Here is a 24,057-nt window from a genome sequence, read left to right as displayed (position 1 = left end):
CCATGAGATAGCACCTTCAGTCAAAATGGCTAATATCAACAAGAAACAACAGATTTTGGAGAGGATTTGGAGAAAAAGGAACCCTCTTACACAGTTGGTAGGAATGCAGACACTGGTGCAGACACTGTGCAAAAGAGCATGGAGTTTCCTGAAAAAATTAAAAACAGAATTACCATATGATCCAGTAATTCTACCACTGGATATTTACTCAAAGAAAATAAAAACACTAATTCAAAAATATATATGCACCTCTATGTTATTTACAATAGCTCAGATATGGAAGCAACCCAAGTGTCTATCTATAGATGAAAGGATAAAAAAGATGTGGTCTATATTTATGCAACAGAATATTACTCAGCCATAAAAAGGAAGGAGATCTTGTCATTTCTAACAGCATGAATAGACCCAGGGGTATTATGCTAAGTGAAATAAGTCAGTAAGAAAAAGACAAATACCATATGATTTTACTCATATGTGGAATTTAAGAAACAAATGAATAAACAAAGAAAAAAAGAGACAAACAAAAAACCAGACTCTTAAATACAGAGAACAAACTGATGCTAGCCAGAGGTGTGGTGGATGGGGGTATGGGTGAAATAGATTAAAAAGATTAAGAGTACACTTATCTTGATGAGCACTGAGTCATCTATATTATTGCTGAATCATTATTTTGTATACCTAAAATTAACATAACACTGTGTGTCAAAAATTTTTTAATTTAGAACTTTATTTATTTATTTATTTATTTATTTATTTAAGAGGAACTGAGGCACCTGGGTGGCTCAGTTAAGCGTCTGACTCTTGATTTAGGCTCAGGTCATGATCTCACGGTTCCTGAGTTCGAACCCTGCATCAGGCCCCAAGCTGACAGCATGGAGCCCACTTGGGATTCTCTCTCTCCCTCTTTCTGATCATGCTCTCTTTCTCTCTCAAAATAAATCAATAAAACTTAAAAAAGAAGAAGAAGAAGAAGAATAGAAGCCATAAGGGAGAACAGTTTGCTTCATTGCTTTCCCATTCTTGGTCCAATATGGACACTCCCCTACCCAAAGGAAACATGTCCCATTGCTCTCAGGTTGTGGCTATCTTCTGGAGCTTATGCACTGAGTGACCCAGGCACTATCACCCGCTTGAGCCCCTGCTCAGTGGGTGATGGGCTACTGAGCAGCGGACAGGCTACTTGACAGTGGAGAAAGGATTTCCTTTTTCAGAGGTAGATCTGTGATACCTGTTTGCACCCAGATGAGCACAGAACCCATTGGGGTTTAATTATACACATGAATAAGTTAAAGGTGAAAGGTTAATAAGGCGATGAGGAGAAAAACCCCTGTGGAATGAGAATGTTTTAGATCTCTCGTTGAGGGAAATGGTGGCCATGCTCTTCCTCACAAGACTATAACTGTGGTAACATATAGCCAAAAAGGCCGAGACCTTTTTGAGGACCACGAAAACTAGGGCGGTAGAGGAGATCCTAATGCAGTGACAGGGCACGCAGCTTCTACCGGGCAGGGAAATTTGTCCTCTGTGTGAAAAATGGAATAGAATGTTTGACTGGTTACTCAAATATTTGCGTCCACACTGCAATTGGATCCCTCCGAAAATGAAGCTTCTTCTTCGAGCTGTCACCATTGAATAGTACTTATTAGTGGCCTCTCTCTGCCACGGTTCGCGTTATACCTGCAGTCATTTATACCAGAACACAGAAAACAACACAGCAACGAGGAGGGCACACTATTCCAGCTGCAAACACATTTTCTAGGTGGCATTCTTCATTCTTTTGCTCTGTATTATTAAAGGAAGACCTGGAACCCCTCCACATTCATCCTACCCTGCCTGCACTCCCTCCCCTTCATCCTACCCTGCCTGCACTCCACCCCACCCCCACCCGCCATCCTACAGCCCTACCCTCACCCCTTACAGCTGTGATCAAACCCTTGCCTCCCCCAGTTCAGCCAAACAGAAAAGGAATCTATAATGAAGGTGGAGCCTATAAAATTCCTTTCAGAGTTCTTGCCTGGCTTCTGGAAACGCACGCCAATACAAATTTTCGTGGCTATATTAATATATGCAGCTATGCAACAGGGAAATGATAATAAAACAAGAGCCCTTTTGAGTCCAGTCCTTCTGAGTCCCAGGCCTCAGTGTGGGAGGCGGAGGAAGCTGGGTCAAGAAAGCAAAAGGGTGAGCAGAGGGGTGAGGGCTCTAAGGGGAAAAGGAGTTCCCAGAGGCTCTGGCCCTGGGGGTGTGAACCGGAAAAGCTCCTGCATTAAGGCGGGGAGCAGAGCAGCAACAGCCATTCAGGTGTGTCCCTCCAAGACCTGTAAGCTGTGTGTGAAATTACAAAATGAATAGAAGGGTGCATACTAGTCAAAGAATGAGGGTAACGCCAGTTACGGTGGGAGAATCTGTTCGAAGCAAGTTCTTTTCTTCTTGCTGAGAAAAGGATGGTGCTTCCAGAACTGCACATGGCAAGTTGCTACTCTGTCTGCCTGAACAGTCAGGTAAATAACACCACTGTACCTCCATTGAGTTTAACAAGACCTAGACCTTCAAGAAAATGATTCTCTTTGGTATATAAACATGCCACATTTTTATCTTATTAAAGTGATCTATTACCTGTTTGTATAAGACATAGTTTTCACACTCCAAATACCTTCAATTCTCACTGAGTTTTCAAGTACTAAAAAAAGAGTCTAATTCCTTATTTAAGATTTAACTCCTGGGGTGCCTGGGTGGCTTAGTTGGTTAAGTCTCCGACTCTTGATTTTGGTTCAGGTCATGATCTCACAGTTTTTGAGTTCAAGCCCCACATCAGGCTCTGCACTGATAACATGGAGCCTTCTTGGGATTCTGTCTCTCCCTTTCTCTGCCCCTCCCTGCTTGCATTGTCTCTCTCAAAATAAATAAACTTAAAAAAAAAGATAGAACTCCCCCAGTTATGGGTTTTCTGTGTACGTGTGTATACATACATATATACGTATACAGATATATATACGTACACATATATGTATACATATACATATACATGCATATCCCAAGAGTTGCTTAGGATATATATGGCAGGAGGACAGTGATCTAGCCATTAGTTGTAAGCCCCATTACTAGTCACATTCATTGTAAGTCATTTCAGAAGCTGACATACAAATACCCTTTGCCATCAGCTGAATCATAGAATGCTATGGCAAATGCAGAAATCAGACAGGTCAACTGCACTAGGGAGGTCTGTGTTAAATAAATTAGCTTTCATAGGCTTTATATCTGAAAATTAAATGCTGTGCTCATATAAGCAAGGATAGGCTTTCATTTTAATACTAAACTATTCTGCATTTTCACTTAATTTTTGGAATTACAGAAAACATGATGGTGCTCACAAGCAACAAAAGAAAAAACAGTGAACCTGGACTATATCAAAATTAAAACCTTTTGAGCTACAAATAATGCCATTAAGAAAATGGAAAGACAGTCAGCAGAATGGGAGAACATATTTGCCAATCAGGTATCTGATCAGGGGCTTATATCCAGAATTGCTAAGGAACTTTTACAACTCAAGACTAAAAAGACAAATAATTCAAAAAGCAGGAAAAGGACTTGAATAGACATTTCTCCAAAGAAGATACACAAAATGGCCAATAAGTACGTGAAAATATCCCCAGCATCTTAAGTCCTCGGGAAACGCAAATCAAAACCACGGTGGAATACTAGTGCATACCCAGTATGACAGCTATAATAAAAAAGACAGGTAATAATAGGTTTTGGCAAAGATGTAGAAAAATTAGAACTCTCATACATTGCTGAATGTCAAAAGGTGCAGGAATGTCAAAAGGTGCAGCTGCTTTGGCAAATAGTTTGACAGTTCCTCAAAGTGTTGCATATGGAGTTACCATTGGATTCAGCAGGCCACTCCTAGGTATACACCCAAGAGAAACTAAATATGAGTCAAAAAAAAAACTTGGACATAAGCGATTACAGCAGCCAAAAGTTGGGCAACAACCCAAACTTTCATCAATAGATGACTCAATAAACAAAATGTGGTATTATATCTATTTTATACCACATAGAAAATTAATATTAATTATTGATGTATGTATTCCAATAATATTCAATGGAATATTATTCAGCCATAAAAAGGAATAAAGTACTATAGATGAGCAACAAAGATGAACCTTAAAAACGTTACGCTAAGTGAAAGAAGTCAGTTACAAAAGACCGTATATTGTATGTTTTCATTCATATGAAATGTACAGAATAGGCAAATCTATAAAGACAAAGAGCAGATTAGTGATTGTCTAGGGTTGGCGGTGGTATGGGGATGGTTGAGGACTGACTGCTAATGGATAGTTCTTTTCAAGGTGATGAAAATGTTCTATAACTAACTGTGGTGACAGATGCAAAACTCTGTGACTATACTAAAAACCATTCAACTGCACAAAAGCCAACATTGCCCAAGAATAATCATGAAAATTAACAACAAAGAACACTGAAAAAAGCAGTATTAATCTGAGGCTCACAACCAACACTATCTTGATTTATTAAGTACATGTGTCCTTCTACAGAAAGGTTCCCAGATGCCATTATTTCATAATAAGTTAAAAAGAACCTCTACTGAAGATGCTCTTTTTAAAAAAAAAAATGTACATTTAATAGAGCTTTGCTCCCTGTCAGCCTTAACGTAGGCATGTTACTCAGATGGACAAAATTTATTTCTCTCATTAACCATTTCCTCGGCACAGGGTTTCTCAAAACTTAGCTGTCAGGTTCACTTGGAGGGCTTGCAAAAACACAGAGAGCTGGGCCTCCAACCTCGGAGTCTGAACAAGGTCCAGAGTAGAGTTCAAGAATTTGTATTTCGAACATTTCCCTACCCTCCCCCACCCATGCTGATTCTGCCAGTCTGGGGACCACTCTTTGAGAAGCAATGCCACAGCACATACAGAGTTGAGGCTGGCTAGGCAGAGTCCTGGCTGGGCGGGTCTTCCCCAAGACTCTACCAGAAAAGAAAGGTAAAAGTCATCCAAAGGCCAAAACGCATTTACATTCAATATTTAAATAACAGCAATTACCATAATCTGCTCCTCAAACTTTTGTGGTTCACACATATTGTTTATCTTCCTGGTTTCATGCCACCCCCATTCTTGCCCACCCAAGACACATTTCTGGGGATTCTTCTCCCTCACAGCCATCCTATAAGACCGCAGCCATGTCTGCCCAACGTGACCTTATCCCTAGTGACAGAAGTTTCCACTGGTGGATCCCACTTGGAGCTGGGGCAATCAGCTGGAATTTGGAATTGGGACTAAGAAATTTCTGTCTGGCTCCTCTTTTGAATAAAAGGCAAACTCAGAAAGCTGCAAGAAATTGCCATTTTCCACCATGTGAACTGGGTAATCGAAAAAGCCCATCTGTATTGCACAGAGAAGCAGGGATGAGGTAGAGAATGAGAGCTTTCTGGTTTCCACATGGTCCTCCAGACTCTGGTTTCAGTGAGGGACACGCCTTTCTGCATCCCTCCCCTGGGGTTCCATAAGTTTACCCTAAACCTGCATCTTCTGTTAAACTCCCCTGGCTTGCCTAAACCGGCTGAAGAGGATTTATTATGTACAACCAAAAAGGCCTTAATTAAAACTGTTAATAAAGTCAATTTGGGGGTCTCTTTCCTCTCTGTTTCAGTTCACCCCAGAAATTAAACTCATCTTAAACTTCATCGCACCCAAGTTCACCTGCTTCTAAATATTTCATAGCTATGGGACACCTGGCTTCCTCAGTCGGTAGCATGCAACTCTTGATCTTGGGGTCGTGAGTTCGAGTCCCATGCTGGGGATAGAGACTACTTTAAAAAATTATAATAAATAAATAAATAAGAAAATAAATTAATATTTCATAGCTGAAGCCCTATCTTACTCAGGAGATTCCCTGAATCCTACACCATTATGTATTTCAAATCTAGGGCCTGCTTGGATTTCTCTAGAAAGGCAATTATAATTTATTGTTCTAAGACTAGACCGGGATAAATAAATATAAATCAGAAATGAATATAAATCAATTCAGTTTCTTTCCTTGAGCAAAGAAATAAGAAAACCTATAGATGTGTTTCAAATTAAGGTCTAATATTCGGTTGTATTTACCATGGTGGATAAATTTAAGTGTTTAGTTTTCCATTAATGTTTCTGAAATAACTTCAACTTTCATTTTTGTGGAATTCATATTTTTGAGATTGCATTCTTAACCCGCTACTTCTAGGTTCATCTACAAATATGTTACATTTGATGTATTTATTCCCACGCAAGCATGCGGCTCCCCAAAAGGAGAAGGGGCGTTTCTTTATCTCTGTGTGTCCAGCTACTTCTCTCACCGCACAACAGAGACAAAACAGGTAAAGTTTTGTGTTGCCTTCAACACTGCATCTCATCTGCAGCAACACATCTGTTCCATAAGTTTGTGAGGTCACTAGACGTTGCAAAACCAGGGTTTAATAGTGACAGGATTCTCTGTGTCTAATGTTACACATCCTCTGTATTGAACTTAGGATTTTGGCCTTCTTAAATCAAGACTTCTGGGAATTATCTTTGGCAACTATGCGCCTTAGCAAAAAAGTCTGATTGTTTTGGCTGCCTTGTGTCACATAACAACAGGTAGTCACAGACATCCAGCAGTTTCCTTAGAGTGGGTTGCTTTCTTTATGGTAATCAATTTACTTGGCCCAGCTGTCAGGCACTTGACTTCCCAATTAACAACTGGAAGCAGAACTTGAGCCACAGGAAGGAAGAAAACTCAGATTTTCCCAAACACACAGTTAATGAAAAATTTAGCCTAGCCTCTACCTCATCTGTGTTTTTCCCATAAAACGTAAATGTCAATTTGGAAAACAATATACCTACAGACATTTCTCCACACAGGAAAGTTTCACATGATATTTCACTAGGCCCTGTGCCCAACATCCATCACGGAGGAGTCAACATAAATTAATTTAAAACTGGAAATGAGGCAGCCAAAATTGTTGACCAGTTTCCTTGTATTAATTCAGTGAAAAGACTAAGAGTGCCTGCACTACAGACCACAGCTTCTAATCTCAAGGAAATAAGCAACAAAGAAGAAAACTCCTTTTATTCCACATCTTCTCAAATCTGGAAGAAGGAAAAAAAAATGTATACTAATGCATGGGGCATACTTTTCTCACCCAACTCTTCCTGGCCGAAAGGATTTTTCTCCATGCCACAGAAGACTATAAATGAAAATCAGCAAGGCAGGAAGCAATAGGGACTCCTGTTCATGAGAACGCCTGCAGAAGGGCTTTGTGGGTATCAAGCCAGGTGAACCTAATGCAGCCTTGACTAACCTGCATGTGTGCAAGGACATCCATGTATGGACAAGAGCAAGACCTCTTGTCCATAGAGGGACGGGAAACTATCGTGGGAAAGGGGATTTGAAGACACCAACAAGTCCTTTACTTGGATGTCTTTCAGTGTATGAATCCTGAAATTGCTAAAATTACATCTTGAGGAGAGAGAGCATAGGAAGTTTTTCCCTAACATCCTTCCAAAAGCACTGCTTCATCCATGATTAGAAACTCTAATATCCACTTTAAACCCAATAAAGAGTGAGTCCTCTTTACCCTGTGGCTTAGGAATGGAAGAAGCTTGTTTTTAAGTTACATGTCTTGTGTTAGGACTACCTTGGAAACTTCTTCACAGTTTACCTGATCATAATCTGCTAGAGGGTAGATGTGTGGAGTTCTAAGTGCAAAATGCTTGTGGAATGGAAGGCACTGCCCTGGTCTGCCTCTACTAGATCATAACCATCTAGAAAATAGGGGCTGTGATGCATATCCTTTTGACCTAAGTCTCCTGCAAAAAAAATGTTGGGGAATTTTTTCAGGACAAAAAAAGAGTTATGTTAGTCGTTCGAACAAGTTTTCACTTCCACGCTAGGAAGCAGGGCAGATGCCCTTTGGAAGTACGACTGTGTCATAACATTCAACTGTTGTTGAATAGCACATGTACTCAATGTAAGTCAACATAAACATTTAGAAGGGTCACTGTTGTCTACAAATATCAGTAAATGTGCAAGGCTTTATGACCATATTCTATTTGAGAGATATCATTATTATCTAGGAAATGATTTCATACTTGAGTGTCTCAAATCACATCTGTTCAAAGGGTCAGGATAAAATGTCTTCCTTAAAGAACATCTTTTCACAGGACACCTGGGTGGCTCAGTCAGTTAAGCATCTGACTCTTGATCTCAGCTCAGGTCTTGATCTCAGGGTCGTGAGTTTGAGCCCTGACCTCCACACTGGGCATGGAGCCTACTTTAAAAAAAAAAGTTTCCTAAAATCTCATTGCATATTATCTTTTGGTGCCACCCCAGCTCTCCCTGCTCACAATACTGGTTGCATAACAAACTCTGAAACAGAAATAGTATACACTAGGATCCTACCAACAGGAGTTACTGCTGATAGAGGGTTACTGCCATATGAAAGCCTATGCTACACAAGAAGAATCAGAGAGCTGTGTGATCCCTTTGAATTGACTGGAAAAACAACAGACATTATACTCTATCACTGACACTTTTCGACACAGGAAGGAGGGCTCAAATATATGAAAATATGTTGGCCTGAACACCATTTTTTTAAACTTTCAGCTTTCGGCAATCAGCACAATCTTGCTAGACCTCCCATCTGCTAAAAAGAAGCTGAACCATCACTGTGAAGTTTAGAAAAATGGGGCTATAATAAGGATGTAATAACTGTCTTATGCTTTATCTATAATAAATCATATTCCCCTGAAGTTCCAGTGTGTTCTAAATTAACATCAAAGGAAAGAATTCTTAACCCCACCAACTGGCAAATACAGGAATTTCAACTGTTCTGATATAATGGCTCTAAGTAAATCACTATTAATTTCTTACTTCCCAACCTACTGGTCAACCAGAAACACAGTCAGAATTGCTGATGAAATTACCAGGAACGAATATCCCTAATGCATTTCCTGCTTTCATCCTCCAAGCACAGCAAGTTACAAACTGAAAGGGCTTTTGATTCATATTAACATTTTGAATATAGTTTCTAAAAATCACCTTTAGTGAACTGAGGCTGGGATATGACTTGGTAAGTATTATTATTGATGTAACTTTTCTTTCCATGCTCTGAAAGTCATACTTTTGAGTTCAGAAGACCCTAAATTTTTACCTGTTTTGAAGGCACATATGGGAGACTGCATGGAAAAGAACCCAAAATACATGAATTTCAAACTATAACCCATTTCTCCTACCGCTGACAGGCTGGGATTACATTTAGATATGATTAAAATATTATTCATTCATCCCAAGAACTTAGATTAATTATTATAATATTCCATTATGAAATTTTCTCTTCATAAAATCTCTTATTGCCACTCTATTGGTAATTACTTCAAGTGCCATCTCAACTGCTTATTAAGAAAAATATTTTTAATGGTTCTTAACGAATACAGTATAAATACACACAGAAAGAAAGGTCCTCTATTAAGGAAGAATAGATATTTTGACCAATTAGCAGAAGTGCTTTGAACGTCATTAGAACCCACTTAAGATTATGACCTGCATCATCTTAGAAAGCAACAGTGTCTTCCAATAATTTCCAGGAAAAGAAGGCTGTATTTCACAAGACAGGTACACAGTTAACGTCCGCAAACAGACTCGTACACACGACACAGGAACGTGAGCCAAGTCATCCAGTCACTCCTGAATTCACCTCAATAATGTGATGTTGCCTCCATTAGGCTAATTACAACCTGTGCAGGAAGGAGCCCAGCTGACTTCAAACGAAATGAGCAGAATGTGAATATTTTAGAATAAACCAAGTACCTGATAGTTTCATGAGAAGTTCGGACGCTGCTTTGACTGACATATCCGGCCTTAGCACGTTCCCCTTCCCCTCCTGGGGCTTAAGGGTGTCCTCAGCGATGCTTGGGGCTGACACTTCAGATTCCGGGCTGAACACATAGCTGGACCGAGGCAAAGCGGCACTTAAGGCCTCTTCTTCCTTCGGCTCCTCTTTCACTTTAAAATTAAGATTCATGGGCTCCTTCTGATTTGCAGCTGTCAGAAGAAGAAAGGTATTGTATATATACATATACAAAAGGCCACTCCCCCTCTTAGCTGCCCCCGGACTTAATGAGATATGGAATGCACAATCAGTGTGCCAACAGCAAGAGGGACCACAACCCGATCAAAATAGGATGGGACCTGGGCAGAAAAAAATACAACACGCTCCACGAGCACAGGACTCTGAAGAGTGTGGGCTTCTGAATCTTTGGAACCCATCATAGTTGAAGAAGTGCTGCCTCTACAAAGTGGTCATTTTCTCTCTGGTTTCCCCAAATGTCTTCTTTCCTGTGTATGCTGCTGCCTCCCTGACCTATAAGCATTCTTCCCACTTAATCCTATTATAAAATAATGCTTTCAGGCAATTATCCTGCCAGAAAATATTCAATAGAAACATGAGTCAGAGGCAGTCCCCAAAGCCGAAACCTGGGGTGGGGTGGGAAGGTGACGAATTTGCCAGAGAAAAGCTCAAACCAGAGATATCCCACTCTTGCCTTATTATAAACTGACGTTCCTGACCCTTGAACACTGGGGCACGCACTTGGAACTGTTTTCCAGTCATGGTGAATAAATCCGCATCTGTGGTTCAAGTCATTTCTAAGCCCACGATGGGCATTTTTTTTTTAAAGGATTTTATTTTTAAGTAACCTCCACATCTAACGTGGGGCTCGAACTCACAACCCCGAGATCAAGAGTCACACGCTTCACTGACTGAGCCAGCCAGGCGCCCCTCACAATGGGCATTTTTTTAAAAGAAATGCTTTTATCTTGAAATAATTTTGGATTCACAGAGAAGTTGCAAGATGGTTCACGGAGTTCCCATATATTCTTCGCCCAGCATTCCCCGATGCTCACATCTTACATAACCATGGTGCATTCGTCAGAACTAAGAAATTCACATTACTATGATCTAAACTCCAGATTTTATTCAGATTTCACCAGTTTTTCCACTAATGTCCTTTTTTCCATTTTTAGCATGGGTGGTTGGTGTGGAGTGTGCGGTCAGGGCAGAGCTAACTGGTCTATTATGGGATGGATTCTGTGGCTTGGCTACACCATAACAAGCCTTCCCCAACTGAGCTACTCACTCCCTGGGAAAGACCAAGAAGGAAGACAAGCATCCTCTTCCACCACTGGCCACTTTCCCGGGCATCTTGCTCCCCTTTAATGGGCCATGCAGTAGGACCTTTAGGTTGGTTATGTTAGATGTGTCGGTCTTTTGAGAAAGAAGATCTCTTCCTAATATACATTTCTTAGTAACACTTATTAGATGAGCCAAAAGCCCATTCCCGCTTAACACAAAAGAAGATGAAGATAAATCCACAAAGCTTTTGACTTGTTGCCCACCACCTACCGTAGCCTATACACAACCATAAAGTCCTTTCTCCCTTGTTCCCTCTAAGGATATACATTCTGGAATCACAAGTTTACACAGATCAGCGTATTTAGAAACTGGACCTTGGAAGGCTAACGTGACATTTGGAAGTGTTACCACCAGAAAGATGCACAGCTGGCACTAGAACCTAGTTCTACGAGCTGCCCACCCTAGGTTCCTTATTGACCTCCACCCTTACCTACCTCCACCTCACCACTCCTCCACTTCGGGTCCCTGTACTATAAACAACACGTGAATGTAATTTGACCTTCAAGTACCACCTTCTCAATGAAGTCTACCCTGACTATCCTATTCAGAATTGCAATCCCCACCCCATAGTACACCCAGTCTCTCCTACCTTACTCTAATCTTCTTCTTTTTTTTCCCCAAAATACTTATCACTTGATAACTTATTGTTAAGGATTTAATTGTACCCACCCCCACCAGTTCTTATGTTGAAGCTCTAACCCACATTGTGGCTGCACTTGGAGGCAGGGAAATAATCAAAGTTATAAGAGGGCATCAGGGTGGGGCCCTAACCCAATATGATTGATGTCCCATAAGAAGAGACACCAGGGAGGCACGCACACAGAAGGAAGATCATGGGAGGACACAGCAAGAAGGTGGACATCTTCAAGCCAAAAAGGGTAGCCTCAGAAGAAACCACACCTGCCAGCACCTTCATCAGACCTCCAGCCTCCAGAACTGTGAGAGGTAAGTTTCTTTTGTTCAAGTCACCAGTCTTTGATATTTTGGTATGGCAGCCCAAGCAGACTAATCACATACCGTATAATTTTGTTTTTATTTATTATATTAACCATTATGGTCTGTTTCCCTAACTCAAGGGTAGGCTTCAAGAAAGCAATGACCTTAACATTGATGTATCTTGAGTGCCTAGAAGAGTGCCTGGCACATATGAGGCACTCAATATGTATTTGTGGAATTAATAAAATATGGTAGCTACAAATTAGTGACATCTGATGGTGCTTCACTATTACCTGTGGAAAACAAAAACTAAGAATCCCAAAATATCAGAAGTGCTTTCCTTGGATCTGATCATTAGACTGGGAAAAAGACCTAGAGATAAAAGCTTTGCTATCTACACCATAGCACTTACTGAGGTATCTGTGAGTAATCATTCACTTGGACTCTGGCATTACTAAAGGAGGAGTCCAGAAAAATTTCAAGAAAAGAGGTCCAAATCTGGCCCTTTGGGGCACCTGGCTGGCTCAGACAGTAGAGCATGTGACTCTTGATCTCAGGGTTGTGAGTTTGAGCCCCACGTTGGGCACAGAGATTACTTTAAAAAAATAAAATAAAATAAAATAAAATAAAATAAGATAAGATAAGATAAAACAAAATTTGACCCTTTGGGGACAATGCCATCAGAATCTAAATCAAAGAGAACAATGATATTCTCTAAAGCAATCCTCATGTATTTCTGACCTCAACCAGGAGGGTGCCTCCTAAGAGGACTTTGTTTATTTAGCATACTTCTCTCCTTTCAACCACTTTTGGTGAAGGGGGTGGGAAGGGTTTGCTAGCCATCTCCTAAACCCTCTCTGGCCCTATTCCTTTCTTCCAGAACCCTTCATAAAATCCTTTTCCAAAAGTATCCTAGTTAGTCACAACAGAATAATTAAGTGGTGTTTTGTCTATTAAGTCTGAAATTGTGATTCTTTGGGAAGGAAGGAATAATATACAAAGTTATGTACTTTTAAAAATGTTCTGTATCTTTTATTTTAAAACTTTTTAAAGTTCTAAGGTGAGGTTAGGAAAGAGAAACTATCGAAGCCCTAGAAGCAAAATCCCAATTTCTAGAGAGAGCAACCTTAAGCTGACACTCTCTGAAGATATAACCAGCTTCTAGAAGTTATTAGTTACGATACATGCATACATACATAAGAATTCAGAAAAAAATTAGCATTGTTAGTACAACTCAGATTTAACAGAACTTCAGTAAGACACTTAAAAAGACAATAGGCAAGCTGGTATGTTGCTGGATTATAAATGTGCAGACATTTCATACGTGGTTTTCATTCTGACAATGTCAAGAATGACATAAAACTAGTAACTTTCTGGGGAAATGTAAATATAGTTAACAACAGATCACACACACAAAAACAATGTGGGAAACACTCATTTGCCCAAGTTTTAATTTCCCAAACACTTGTAATTTCCCAATTTAATTTCCCAAACAGATGTAAAATAGAAATATGAAGGCTACCTACCCTCTTATTAAAGAAACTTTTTTTTGTTTATTTATTTTTTAGAGACAGAGAGAGAAACAGAGCACGAGCAGGGGAAGGGCAGAGAGAGAGAGAGAGAGAGAGAGAGAGAGAGACAGAATCCGAAGCAGGCTCCAGGCTCTGAGCTGTCATCACAGAACCTGATGCAGGGCTCGAACTCACAAACCGCAAGATCATGACCTGAGCTGAAGTCTGACGCTTGACCAACTGAGCCACCTAGGTGCCCTTACCCTCTTATCTTTTAATTACCAGAAATATTTATACTAGGGGCGCCTGGGTGGCGCAGTCGGTTAAGCGTCCGACTTCAGCTCGGGTCACCATCTCGGGGTCCGCGAGTTCGAGCCCCGCGTCGGGCTCTGGGCTGATGGCTCAGAGCCTGGAGCCTGTTTCCGGTTCTGTGTCTCCCTCTCTCTCTGCCCCTCCCCCATTCATGCTCTGTCTCTCTCTGTCCCAAAAAAATAAATAAACGTTGAAAAAAAAAATTTTTTTTTTAAATTAAAAAAAAAAAGAAATATTTATACTAAAAATAGTACATAAAGCTTACATTTTAAAATTAATCTGACTGAATAATTGCCATAGTTTTTTATTATCTTGCTTTTGTTTTTTACCTTACTTTAAAAAAAAACCCATTCTCTTTCTACAGAAAAAGGTCAAATTAAAGATGTTTTCTTTTTTTTGTTGTTTGGGGAAACTGCTATGAAAAAAGGAACAATTTACAATTCACTGCCTCGTCTTTACTTCATTCTTCCCAACACAAAAATCTGTGCGCATATGGAACTCAATTCGTAAAAGACTTTCACAGCCTTTACCCTGACTTCTGTTTATGTATCTTAAAGTTTCCAGATACTCCACTTTTAATGCAGTGAGGAAGCCCCATAATCAAGAGGCCTCTGTTCCCAACATTTTAGGACCTGAGATACTTTGATTATAAATTATGTGTATCTGTAAGTTCACACACTCAAATAGAGCTGGGGGGGGCATTTAAAGGAAATAAATCAACTTTTTGAGGATTTAAAAAGGATGTAAGATAAAGATTCATATGGGAAATGAATAGGAAAGCCACTGGGATAAAATTATCCCAAACTTCCAATTATAATAGGCAAAGATTAAAAAAAATACACACACACATATATATATATCCCTCTTTATAGCAAAGGGTGATCAGTTCACGCTGAGATCCCTTCTAAGTGCCCCAACTCCCCCAGGACAATTCTATAAATGTCCTTAATAATAATGCACACACCTAGCATTTGAAAAGTTAACAAAAATTGGTCCTTCCATCAATCACAGGAGGTAGATATTATTACTACCCTTATTTTATAAGTGAGGGAACTAAGAGCCCAAGAGGTTAATAAACCAAACCTTCCAAATCACAGGGACACTAGGCTTCAAGGTTTCTGGCTGAAAATGCACCCAAGCTCTCTCCTTTTCCTTCCAAGCGCTTCTGAGAGGGATACTACCCTAAGAGGTTGGACTATGGGCTTTGGAAATAAGAGATATGGAGTGAACTAGGCTTTGTTAATTATAAGGGAAAGGTGGGACATGACCTAGAGGTAAGGGACAGAAAACGTCCCTTTCTGCAGGAAGGAATTTTGTCAAGATCTAAGAAGGTGGAAGAGGAAGAATGGACTGCACCATGGCCGCTGCTCTTCTGTTTTGTCCATTCCCTCCAGGGAAGGAAGAAGATGACACTTTCCCTGCATTTAATAAGACAGGACTCTCTTTCAGCTCAGAATCTGGCAATTGTGGGGGGCGCCTGGGTGACTCAGTGGGTTAAGCGTCTGACTTCGGCTCAAGTCACGATCTCACAGTTCTTGGGTTCCAGCCCTGTGTTGGGCTCTGTGCTGACAGCTCAGAGCCTGGAGCCTGCTTCGGATCCTGTGTGTTCCTCTGTCTCTCTCTGCTTCTCCCCCTCTTGTCCTCTGTCTCTCTCTCTCTCTCTCTCTCTCTCTCTCTCCCAAAGATAAATAATAAACATAGAAAAAAATTCTTTTTAAAGAATCTAGCAATTTTGTGAATGCTGAAATGCTACATGAAAAAGGTAGGCCGTGAAGGATTTTATTTACTACCTCACCCTTCAGCACAGCCAGGCTCTTGGACTTGGAAGGGGCCACAGATTGGTGGTTTTCAAACAGTGTTCCAAGGAATCCTAGGATAAGCTTCAGGGGTCCCAACAAATGTTTGTTTCAAATTTAAGTTTTTAAGATTCTTTAAACTAATTTAAAACTTAATTTAGAAATGTGCACAGTCATCTGTGTTGTAATGGAGACCCCTAATTTTTACTTGTGTTGACAAGTTAATTGAGTTTCGTATCACTTGTAACGCATTGCCTCCCATTATTACAGGAGTGGCAGAGCTCTAGGAATACATCATTAATAAGGAGGAGACTGGCTCTGCACTGATCTTTCAAAAAATTCAGGCCTGCGCATGTATGTCCATGTAAAACTGTACAGTTGTGATCCTCCTGGAGTCTATGTGCCTGCCTTACATCATCAGGCTTTCTCACCCTCAGCACCACTGACATTCTGGGCAGGGTAAATTTGCCGCGGAGGGCTGACCTGTGCGCTGTAAGATGTTTAGCAGCATCTAAGGCCTCTACCCACTAGATGCCAACAGCACTACCCCGTCATGAAAACAAAAACTCACTGCCAGCTGTCCCCCATGCACACCTCTGGTTGAGAACCACTACCTTAAATTAAATGCCAGGGTGGGTTCAAGTGTATCTACTTTGGTGAAGCTTCCGATCGTGGCCGACAGACAGACAAGTGCAGATACACAGATATATCTAGTCTATCATTTACAAAGCACTTAAAGTGGACCAGGAAGTATGCTAAGTGTTAGTTTATTTGAAATAATTTATTGGCTCTTCACAGCAACCGTACTACTGTCCCATTTTGCAGCTGAGGAATCTGAGACTAGAGAGATTAAATAAATTTCCAAATAACAGTCCATGGAGCAAAGCTGAAGTGGTTACTATTGAATCACAAGTGGCTTTACTGCATAGAGAAAGTGTTAAATGCTTCTGGTCTTATGATAAGGAACGAGGGCGGTTGCTTAAATGTTGTCAACTTGGAAGCAAAAACTTTTCATTATTATACTCTTTTTTCAAGCAGCTGAATAAATTTAATTAAAGGCATCTTGAGATTACAAGGCAAATTGTTACATGTCTACTCTCATTGGCCACAACATCCCTGTGTAAGTGGTGTTTCTTGAAAGTGCAATCGGCAAAATAAATTCGGAAATGTCCTAGGGGCTCACGCTGCTACATGGCCTCTCTCGACCGTAACATTAATTGCATGCTGTGTGCTTATCACGCAGCAACTTGGCTCTAGTTGCTGGACTGTTTGAATAAATACATACAAGAAATGTGAACTTAAAAAATAAAGTTATATTAAAAAAACACACATTCTGTGTGTTTTACATATTGAGTCTGCACTTCAGATTCTGTTTGAAAAAAATGAGTTTATTCTTTAAAAAATGAAGTGAAAACCATTACTGTTTCCGCTTCCTTTATTTCATGATAAGTAAACACAGGCTCAGAGAATGATATGACCTGTTGAAAAGCACACAGATCATTAATGACAGAACCAGAATCAGAGCTCAACCCCCCATATTACAAATAACTACCCAAGTCCCCTTAGCAGTATATGTAAGTACGTATGATCTGGCAGGACCTGGGATTATTTGACAACCTGATGCACTTTAGGTGAGAAAAAAAATAAACTGCCTTCTAAAATTGTAAGGAAGGCCAAGATTTAGTTCAATAATAATTAATTATAGTGGAGCATTGCTTTTAGATGCTAAGCATATTATATTCAAATAGAATGTTTAAGACATTAGCTAAATATTTTTAAATGTTCCTCTCTAATAAGGTAAACTACTTAATTTGCCTTAAGTAGTTTTATAATTAGTGTTTAGCGAAGTTTTAACCGTCTCATATTTCTCATTAATCCCCACCTGGGCTCATCTTTATTTCTGTATCAGTGTCCTCAAAGCAAGACCACACAGGTCCCCTATGACAGCTACGACCACAGTACACACACAGTGACAAAAGGGAAACAAAACAGCCTCCGGGGCAGGGGCAAGGGTAAGAACAACGAGCGGTGCCTCAAGAACTGTAAAATAAATAAATAAGGTTTTCCTCCATGAACTAAACTAGCAAAATCAACACATCATGAGCAAAAGTAGCTATCTGCAGTAATCTGCTTAACAGACAGGGTATCTCCCATGTCAAGAGCAGGAAGGACAAGTCCTGAAGAACCCAAGGCACGAGTAGATGTGAAAGAAAGCTGCATTTTAAATTTATTCTATTAACACGTACAAAGAATGAAATGTATGAACAGCAGTGAAGTGATTTGTATGTATGAACAGCATGAAGTGATTTGAGACTTGAAAAAGAAAACCTAAAGACTGGATAATATGTTTCCAACACTTTTCAGGGAAGTTGGTGACCATCTGCCCCAAATGACATCTCCTCTTGATTGTTATACTTGTCATTTTAAATTACCATGCTGACATTCTGGTTTACACATCAGTTGTTAAATGATTTTTGTCATTGTGGAACACCCAGAGAGTTTGAAGAACTCTAGGCTGTGGTAGACTATAAAATGGCCATAATGGAGGGGCGCCCGGCTGGCTCAGTCGGTAGAGCATGTGACTCTTGATCTTGGGGTCCATGCGACTCCTGATGTTGGGGTCATGATGCAGAGCTTACTTTAAAAAAAAAAAAGAGGCCATAAGGATTCCCTCCCTGAAGCCCCACCCCCTTGGAATGGGACTTTGCAGCTCCTCCCATCAAGAGGTGGAGTCCATTCTCCCACTCCCTGAATCTGGGCTGGAGCTGTGACATGCCTTGGTCAACAGAAGGTGGTGGAAGTGAGGTTGGGCCAGTTCCTAGCCTAGCCTCCAAAGGCCTTGTGCACTTCCACTCTCTCCTTTGGAACCACGCCCGGCTGCCGTGTGAACGAGCCTGGGCTAGCCCACTGAAGGGTGAGAGACTCTGAGGAACAGGGAGAATTCATCCTAGCTGAGGCTATGCTAGACCAGCCCTCCCCCAGCCCATGTGGCCACGGACTTTAGATGGATGGGTCAGCCTCGAGAGACCCAAAGAAGCACCCTGCTCAAACCATGTCCAAACTGCCAATTCACAAAACCCTAAGCTAAGTAAATGGCTATTAGTTTGAGCTGCCAAACTGTGGAGTAGTTTGGTACTGAACTAACTGTGTGAGACACTCCAGTTCTCAGAGTTGGCCTTACAAGCTGAGGGCCTGGAACACGGGACTCGAGACCACACCAAGGGACTCACAGCCTTCAAGGCTCCCTTTGAACAGCTGCCTCCTTTCCGCAGACCCCCCTCTGCTCCATCTTCTTTCTTCTAGCACTATGGAGCTGATTGTGAATTTGCAAACCTTTTTTAAGTGAAGTAATATCACAGCCTCAGAAAACCTGACTTCTAGGATGTGACTAATGGAATATCTTTCCTATAATCCATCATGAAATGCATCGTGGATGGTACAAAGATAAAGATGTTACAAAAGAAACATTATCTGTTCCCTTCCTCCCACCCCAACACAAACCACAGCAACTTGAAACAGTTCAAGAGGCAAGACTAATAATACACAAGCAATAGAATGAACTACGCAAATAATACCACCACCAACCTGAGTGATAAAGACTCTAAATATCACTGGAATTCACAGGGGGTGGGATGGTTGGCAGTAAAGACCAGAATAACAGGAAAGGGCTCTACTGAAGAAGGGGGAACCAAAATATTCTTTGAAGGATGGCCAGCATTTGCATAGGCCACACAGTAGGGGTGAGCATCACAGGACTGGGCCCCAACATTGCTAGAAATTCTCTACAAAGATGCAGAACCACTGCGTGTCAGAGGTGCATTAAAATAGTTAACTTAGTTTTAAGAACAAAATTATTCTTTTTTGAAAATTCTTATTCCGCCCCTCCCCCATTTTACTTAACAAGGGGGAAGATCTATGGAACGCCACAGTTCAAATTACCAGACCCCTGGAACAACATGAGTGAAAGCAGAGAGACGGTAGTGAGAGGCGTGTTATGTATGAGCTGGTGAGGACTGTCAACATTTTTCCAGACAGGAGTGAAGATACTGTTACTCTGTAGAAAGAAGTCAGCCAGGGGCATAACCTGATGCAAGAGGTATTAGAAGAAGAGTCTGTTAGAATGTCACTGGAGGGCCTAGAGGGGGGCAGCTGGGGTGGAGAAGGCACCAGGGAGGGCAGCTAAAAGGGCAAGCTGGCTAGGTGTGAGCTGATGGCCAGGAGACGCTGCACGCAGAGGGATGGATTATAGATATATTTTGAAGACACAAAAAATTTAACCAGATTAGTGACTGAATTAGCATGCATTAGAAATGATGCCATGGTTTGAAGCCAAGGAAAATAAACAGCGAAGCAGACAGAGGTCAAAAGACAGTTCGCTCAACTGAGAAAAAAAATTAGGTAATAGCTAATTAAGTGGTCATGAGCCAAGGCTTTTGCAGTTAGGCAGAGCTGAATCTTTGCTCTCTCCCTTGCAGCTAAAACCTTTTAAGCCTCAACTTCCTCATCTATAAAATAGGTTTAGTGATACTGACCCTCTATGCTTTCAAGAGGGTTAAATGAGAAACTGCATGAAGCCATTGGCACAGTGCCCCGCTCACTGTAGACGCATTTGATTAGTAATATGAAAACAGTAGTAGAAATAGAAACAATAGTAATGAACAATAACAAGTAGAAGAAAATGTACTTCTGAAGAAAGGAAGAAAATGACTTGGATTCAGGTTTGCAGAAACACAGACTTTGATACATTTTTCCCAAGGATCTATCAAGATAAAAAATTATTCTCAGGGCAATTCTAGAATTAGGTATACTCTATCCAACACAGTGAGGAAAGAAAGATCTGGATTCCAGTCATGACCCTTTTACAGTTAATCTCGTTGAGTCTTGCTCTTTGTCTACATGCTTGTCATGAGACAATGTATTTGGAAACACGCCATGCACTGTAAAGTCCTACGGAAATATTAGTTGGCCTTACTGTTTTTACTATTTGCACTAAGTAATTCCTGAAAAGCCTAAAAGAATTAATGCAACTTCCAATGGGGTCTAACATACAGCATTCAGAGAATGGCTCCCTGCGGGGACTCTTAACTCTGAGACAGCAAACAAGGTCAAAGAACACAGCCAAGTTTGATTGTGCTGCCTCCTTACTTTGTGATTTGGGGTATAGGCAGCCTTGGGGAGCGACTGCTGGAACCAGTTCCGTCACTTATTGGGAGTGTAAACTTGGGCAAGTCTCTTAATCTGTTTCTCAGTTTTCATCTGTAAAATGGGAATACGAATACTATCTACCTACAGAGTTGTTATGAAGATCAAATGAGTTAAATGGCACAGAGTAAGCACTACCTGAGTGATTGCTGAGGAAAAATAAGAAACAATGAGTAGACATCACAAAATCTCCGCAGACATTTCTGTACATGTGTGTATAACTCCAGGCCCCCTTTCTTATAAGGCTACCTGCTCTTTTTGTGACTCAGATCAGTCCTTGTCTCATGGAGTGGCAAGTCATTGAAAAACAGGAGACACACACTCTCTCTCATATATATGAATCGCCACTGGGGTAAAAAAAAAAAAATCCAGGATTTCAAAAGGGCATTCAGGCTGCCTGCACGGATAAGGTCCTAAATGCAGCTTCCGACACCAAGAATTTCAGTCACATGATCAGTGAGTGCTCATCATGAGAAAAGCAGGGCAGGGTTAAAAAGTAAGGTCAGGGCGCCTGGTTGGCTCAGTCGGTGGGGTATGTGATTCTTGATCTCCCGGTTGTAAGTTCGAGCCCCACGTTGGGTCTACGTAGAGATTACTTAAAAAAAAAAAAAATCTTAAAACAATAAAATGAAATAAAATAAAAAGGGCCAAACTGAGGGCATAAAGGGAGGTTGTTAAAAATAAACCCACTGGAGAAAGCACGTTCAGGGATGGGGAGTGGGAGCCCCTGGCTACTGGCACTGAAGTCTTAGGGCATGACAGGCACAAGGACAGCAGTTACTTGCAAGAAGGCTCATTTGTAAAGATGTTTTATAGAAAGCCAATCAGAGCCACCAGGAGATAAGGACTACCTGGTTTACTGGGTATCTCCCACCCCTCCTTCTCCAGCAGCACAAACAAAGGCATCGCAGGATAGGGCAGCTGCCATTTACAGACTAACTGTATTGTGAGGGCAGATGCATCCAGTTGTGTGAAAGAGACAGAAGCAGAAAGAACAAAGGCCTGCAGGAAACGGCAAGATAGGACACAAACACATTCACCAAATCACCTGTATTTATACAAGAAAGCCTTTGCTGTTGTAACCGCTGAGCTCCTAATAAACCAGAAACAATTCGGCCTGTACCCATTTGTAAGTCCCTGCTTTAAAAATGCCATCTCTGCCTAGTTAGAATTATTTCAGACTCAATTTTATAAAATTAATATAATGTGGGAGACAGTATAAAAAAAAATTTTTTTTGCCAGTTTTCCAAATTAAAAATAGTTGAAATGACTTGTATCTTTTATTTTGGAAAACCAGCGACAAAAAGATATTCCCAGCCCGCGACCGGAGATGCCAAGTTTCTGTCAACTGCTTGGTTACAAATGGAGAGTTAGAATTAAATTTCGTATCTTGAAGAGTATAGCTCTGAGGAAGAGAAATGATGCAAAGACTATTGCAAGCAACTGTTAATCAGGCCTCTAAGGATTACACTCCCAGCTCTTTGATGTTCTAGAGGAGTCTCGAGACTTTCTGTTTCCAACTGGAGAACACTAAAATGCTTCTTTTCACTCCCCTGTCATGAGGCCCCACAAGGAAAAACAAGGGGCTCAACAGACATGACTCACCCAGGCCTCTCATTCATGTCAACATTGACCTGTGGTGAGTGCCCCAGACCCTTCTTGCACCACCAGGCCCCTTTGAGTGGTCTGCGATCGAAAGTAAGGGGAGAGAGCTTTACTTGAAACAAACAACACCACCACCACCAACAGCAACAAAAAACACTAAAAACCCCACAAAATGAAGGTGTACTGAAAAAACTTTCTCAGGTACCAAGTTCACATTCCATGTCAACAGGGCCTCAGTCCTGGCTGCACATTAGAGTCATTTGAGGATTTTATTTTTTATTTTTTAAAAGTTTATTTACTTATTTTGAGAGAGGAAGAGAGCACAAGTAGGGGAGGGGCAGAGAGAGAAGGAGAGAGAGAATCCTAAGCAGGCTCCGCACTGTCAGCGCAGAGCCCAACTCGGGGATCAAAGTCACGACCCGTGAGATTCTGACCTGAGCCAAAGTCAGACGCTTAACCGGCTGAGCCACTGTCTCATCTGAAGATCCTAAAGACAACACCAATGACTAGGCCCTTTCCTAGACCAATTAAACCATAACTTCTGGGAGTGGGGCTGGGCCCTGGCATTTTTGAGAAACTCCCCCAGGTACATACAATGTGCAGCTAGTTTAGAACTGCTGCTAATTAAGGAAAAGAGGTCCCAGGAGCAGCAGGAACTGAGGCACTCCGTGGTTGGGTGAGCACCTCTCCCAGCACATCCCAGTCACGCGACCACTAGCCCACTTGCTCTGATAGTCCGCGACCTGCCGATGCCTCTGGATCCCAAGAAAGATCTATGCAAATATGTAGGGCTGTAGCCCTCAGCCTACCTCTGAGGCTGAAACCCTGAGCGAAGTTTACAAAATGATTTTTTCCATCAGCCCAGAAAGCAGCGGGGGCTTCCCTATCCTCTTCTCTGAATCAATTCCAGTGCTGAGCCTGGAAGGCTCGGTTCTGGGGAGCCACATTAATCTTGAAGGACTATGGAATGTTAAATGTGGGCTCAGGCAGAGGAATTGTTGATAGATCGGAGAAGGGGTTTGATTTCACAATCACATATACTGGGAAACCTCAAAACAGAGGTGGGGTGGGAGAAGGATTTAGAGTCTGTTTAAAACAGCATTCTACCAGCGATTTTTAATCCCTCTGGGTTCCATGAAGTCATCTTTATGCTTAGTTTTAGTTGAAGGAGCAAGAAAGACTTCCCTTAATAACCAAGCAAGAAAGAATCAAGTGTTTTCCATCTCTCTTTGGGAAACAAGTAGGTATGTACACGCTTGAATTTGTCACTGTGCTCCAGTTCTGCTGTGATGTGGCTGGCACAGAGACTCGTGGACTCGGTGCCCACAAACAGCTGCACCCTACAGTCCCAGCAGGTGCATGCACAGAGCCCAGCTCAAAATTCGTTGCAAGAACAATGGCGCCGTTATGACACCAAGGGACAAGGCCTCATACTGACCACCACTGCACGACATCTGACGATGGTGAGAGC

At 41.3% G+C, this 24,057-nt stretch overlaps 1 protein-coding gene across 4 annotated transcripts in view; it reads right to left on the bottom strand.

Moving 5' to 3' along the window:
* ZNF827 (zinc finger protein 827) overlaps window positions 1-24,057 on the bottom strand; it is a 174,037-nt gene that overhangs the window by 98,102 nt on the left and 51,878 nt on the right. For all 4 annotated transcript variants that reach the window (XM_030312977.1, XM_030312982.2, XM_030312984.1 and 1 more), the window contains exon 5: window positions 9,841-10,074. In XM_030312977.1, the coding sequence (XP_030168837.1) occupies window positions 9,841-10,074 (234 nt within the window). The remainder of the gene's footprint in view (window positions 1-9,840; window positions 10,075-24,057) is intronic.

This window comes from Lynx canadensis, chromosome B1, assembly GCF_007474595.2.
Source record: "Lynx canadensis isolate LIC74 chromosome B1, mLynCan4.pri.v2, whole genome shotgun sequence".
Taxonomy (NCBI): domain Eukaryota; kingdom Metazoa; phylum Chordata; class Mammalia; order Carnivora; family Felidae; genus Lynx; species Lynx canadensis.
This window is presented reverse-complemented; position numbering and strand designations above follow the sequence as displayed.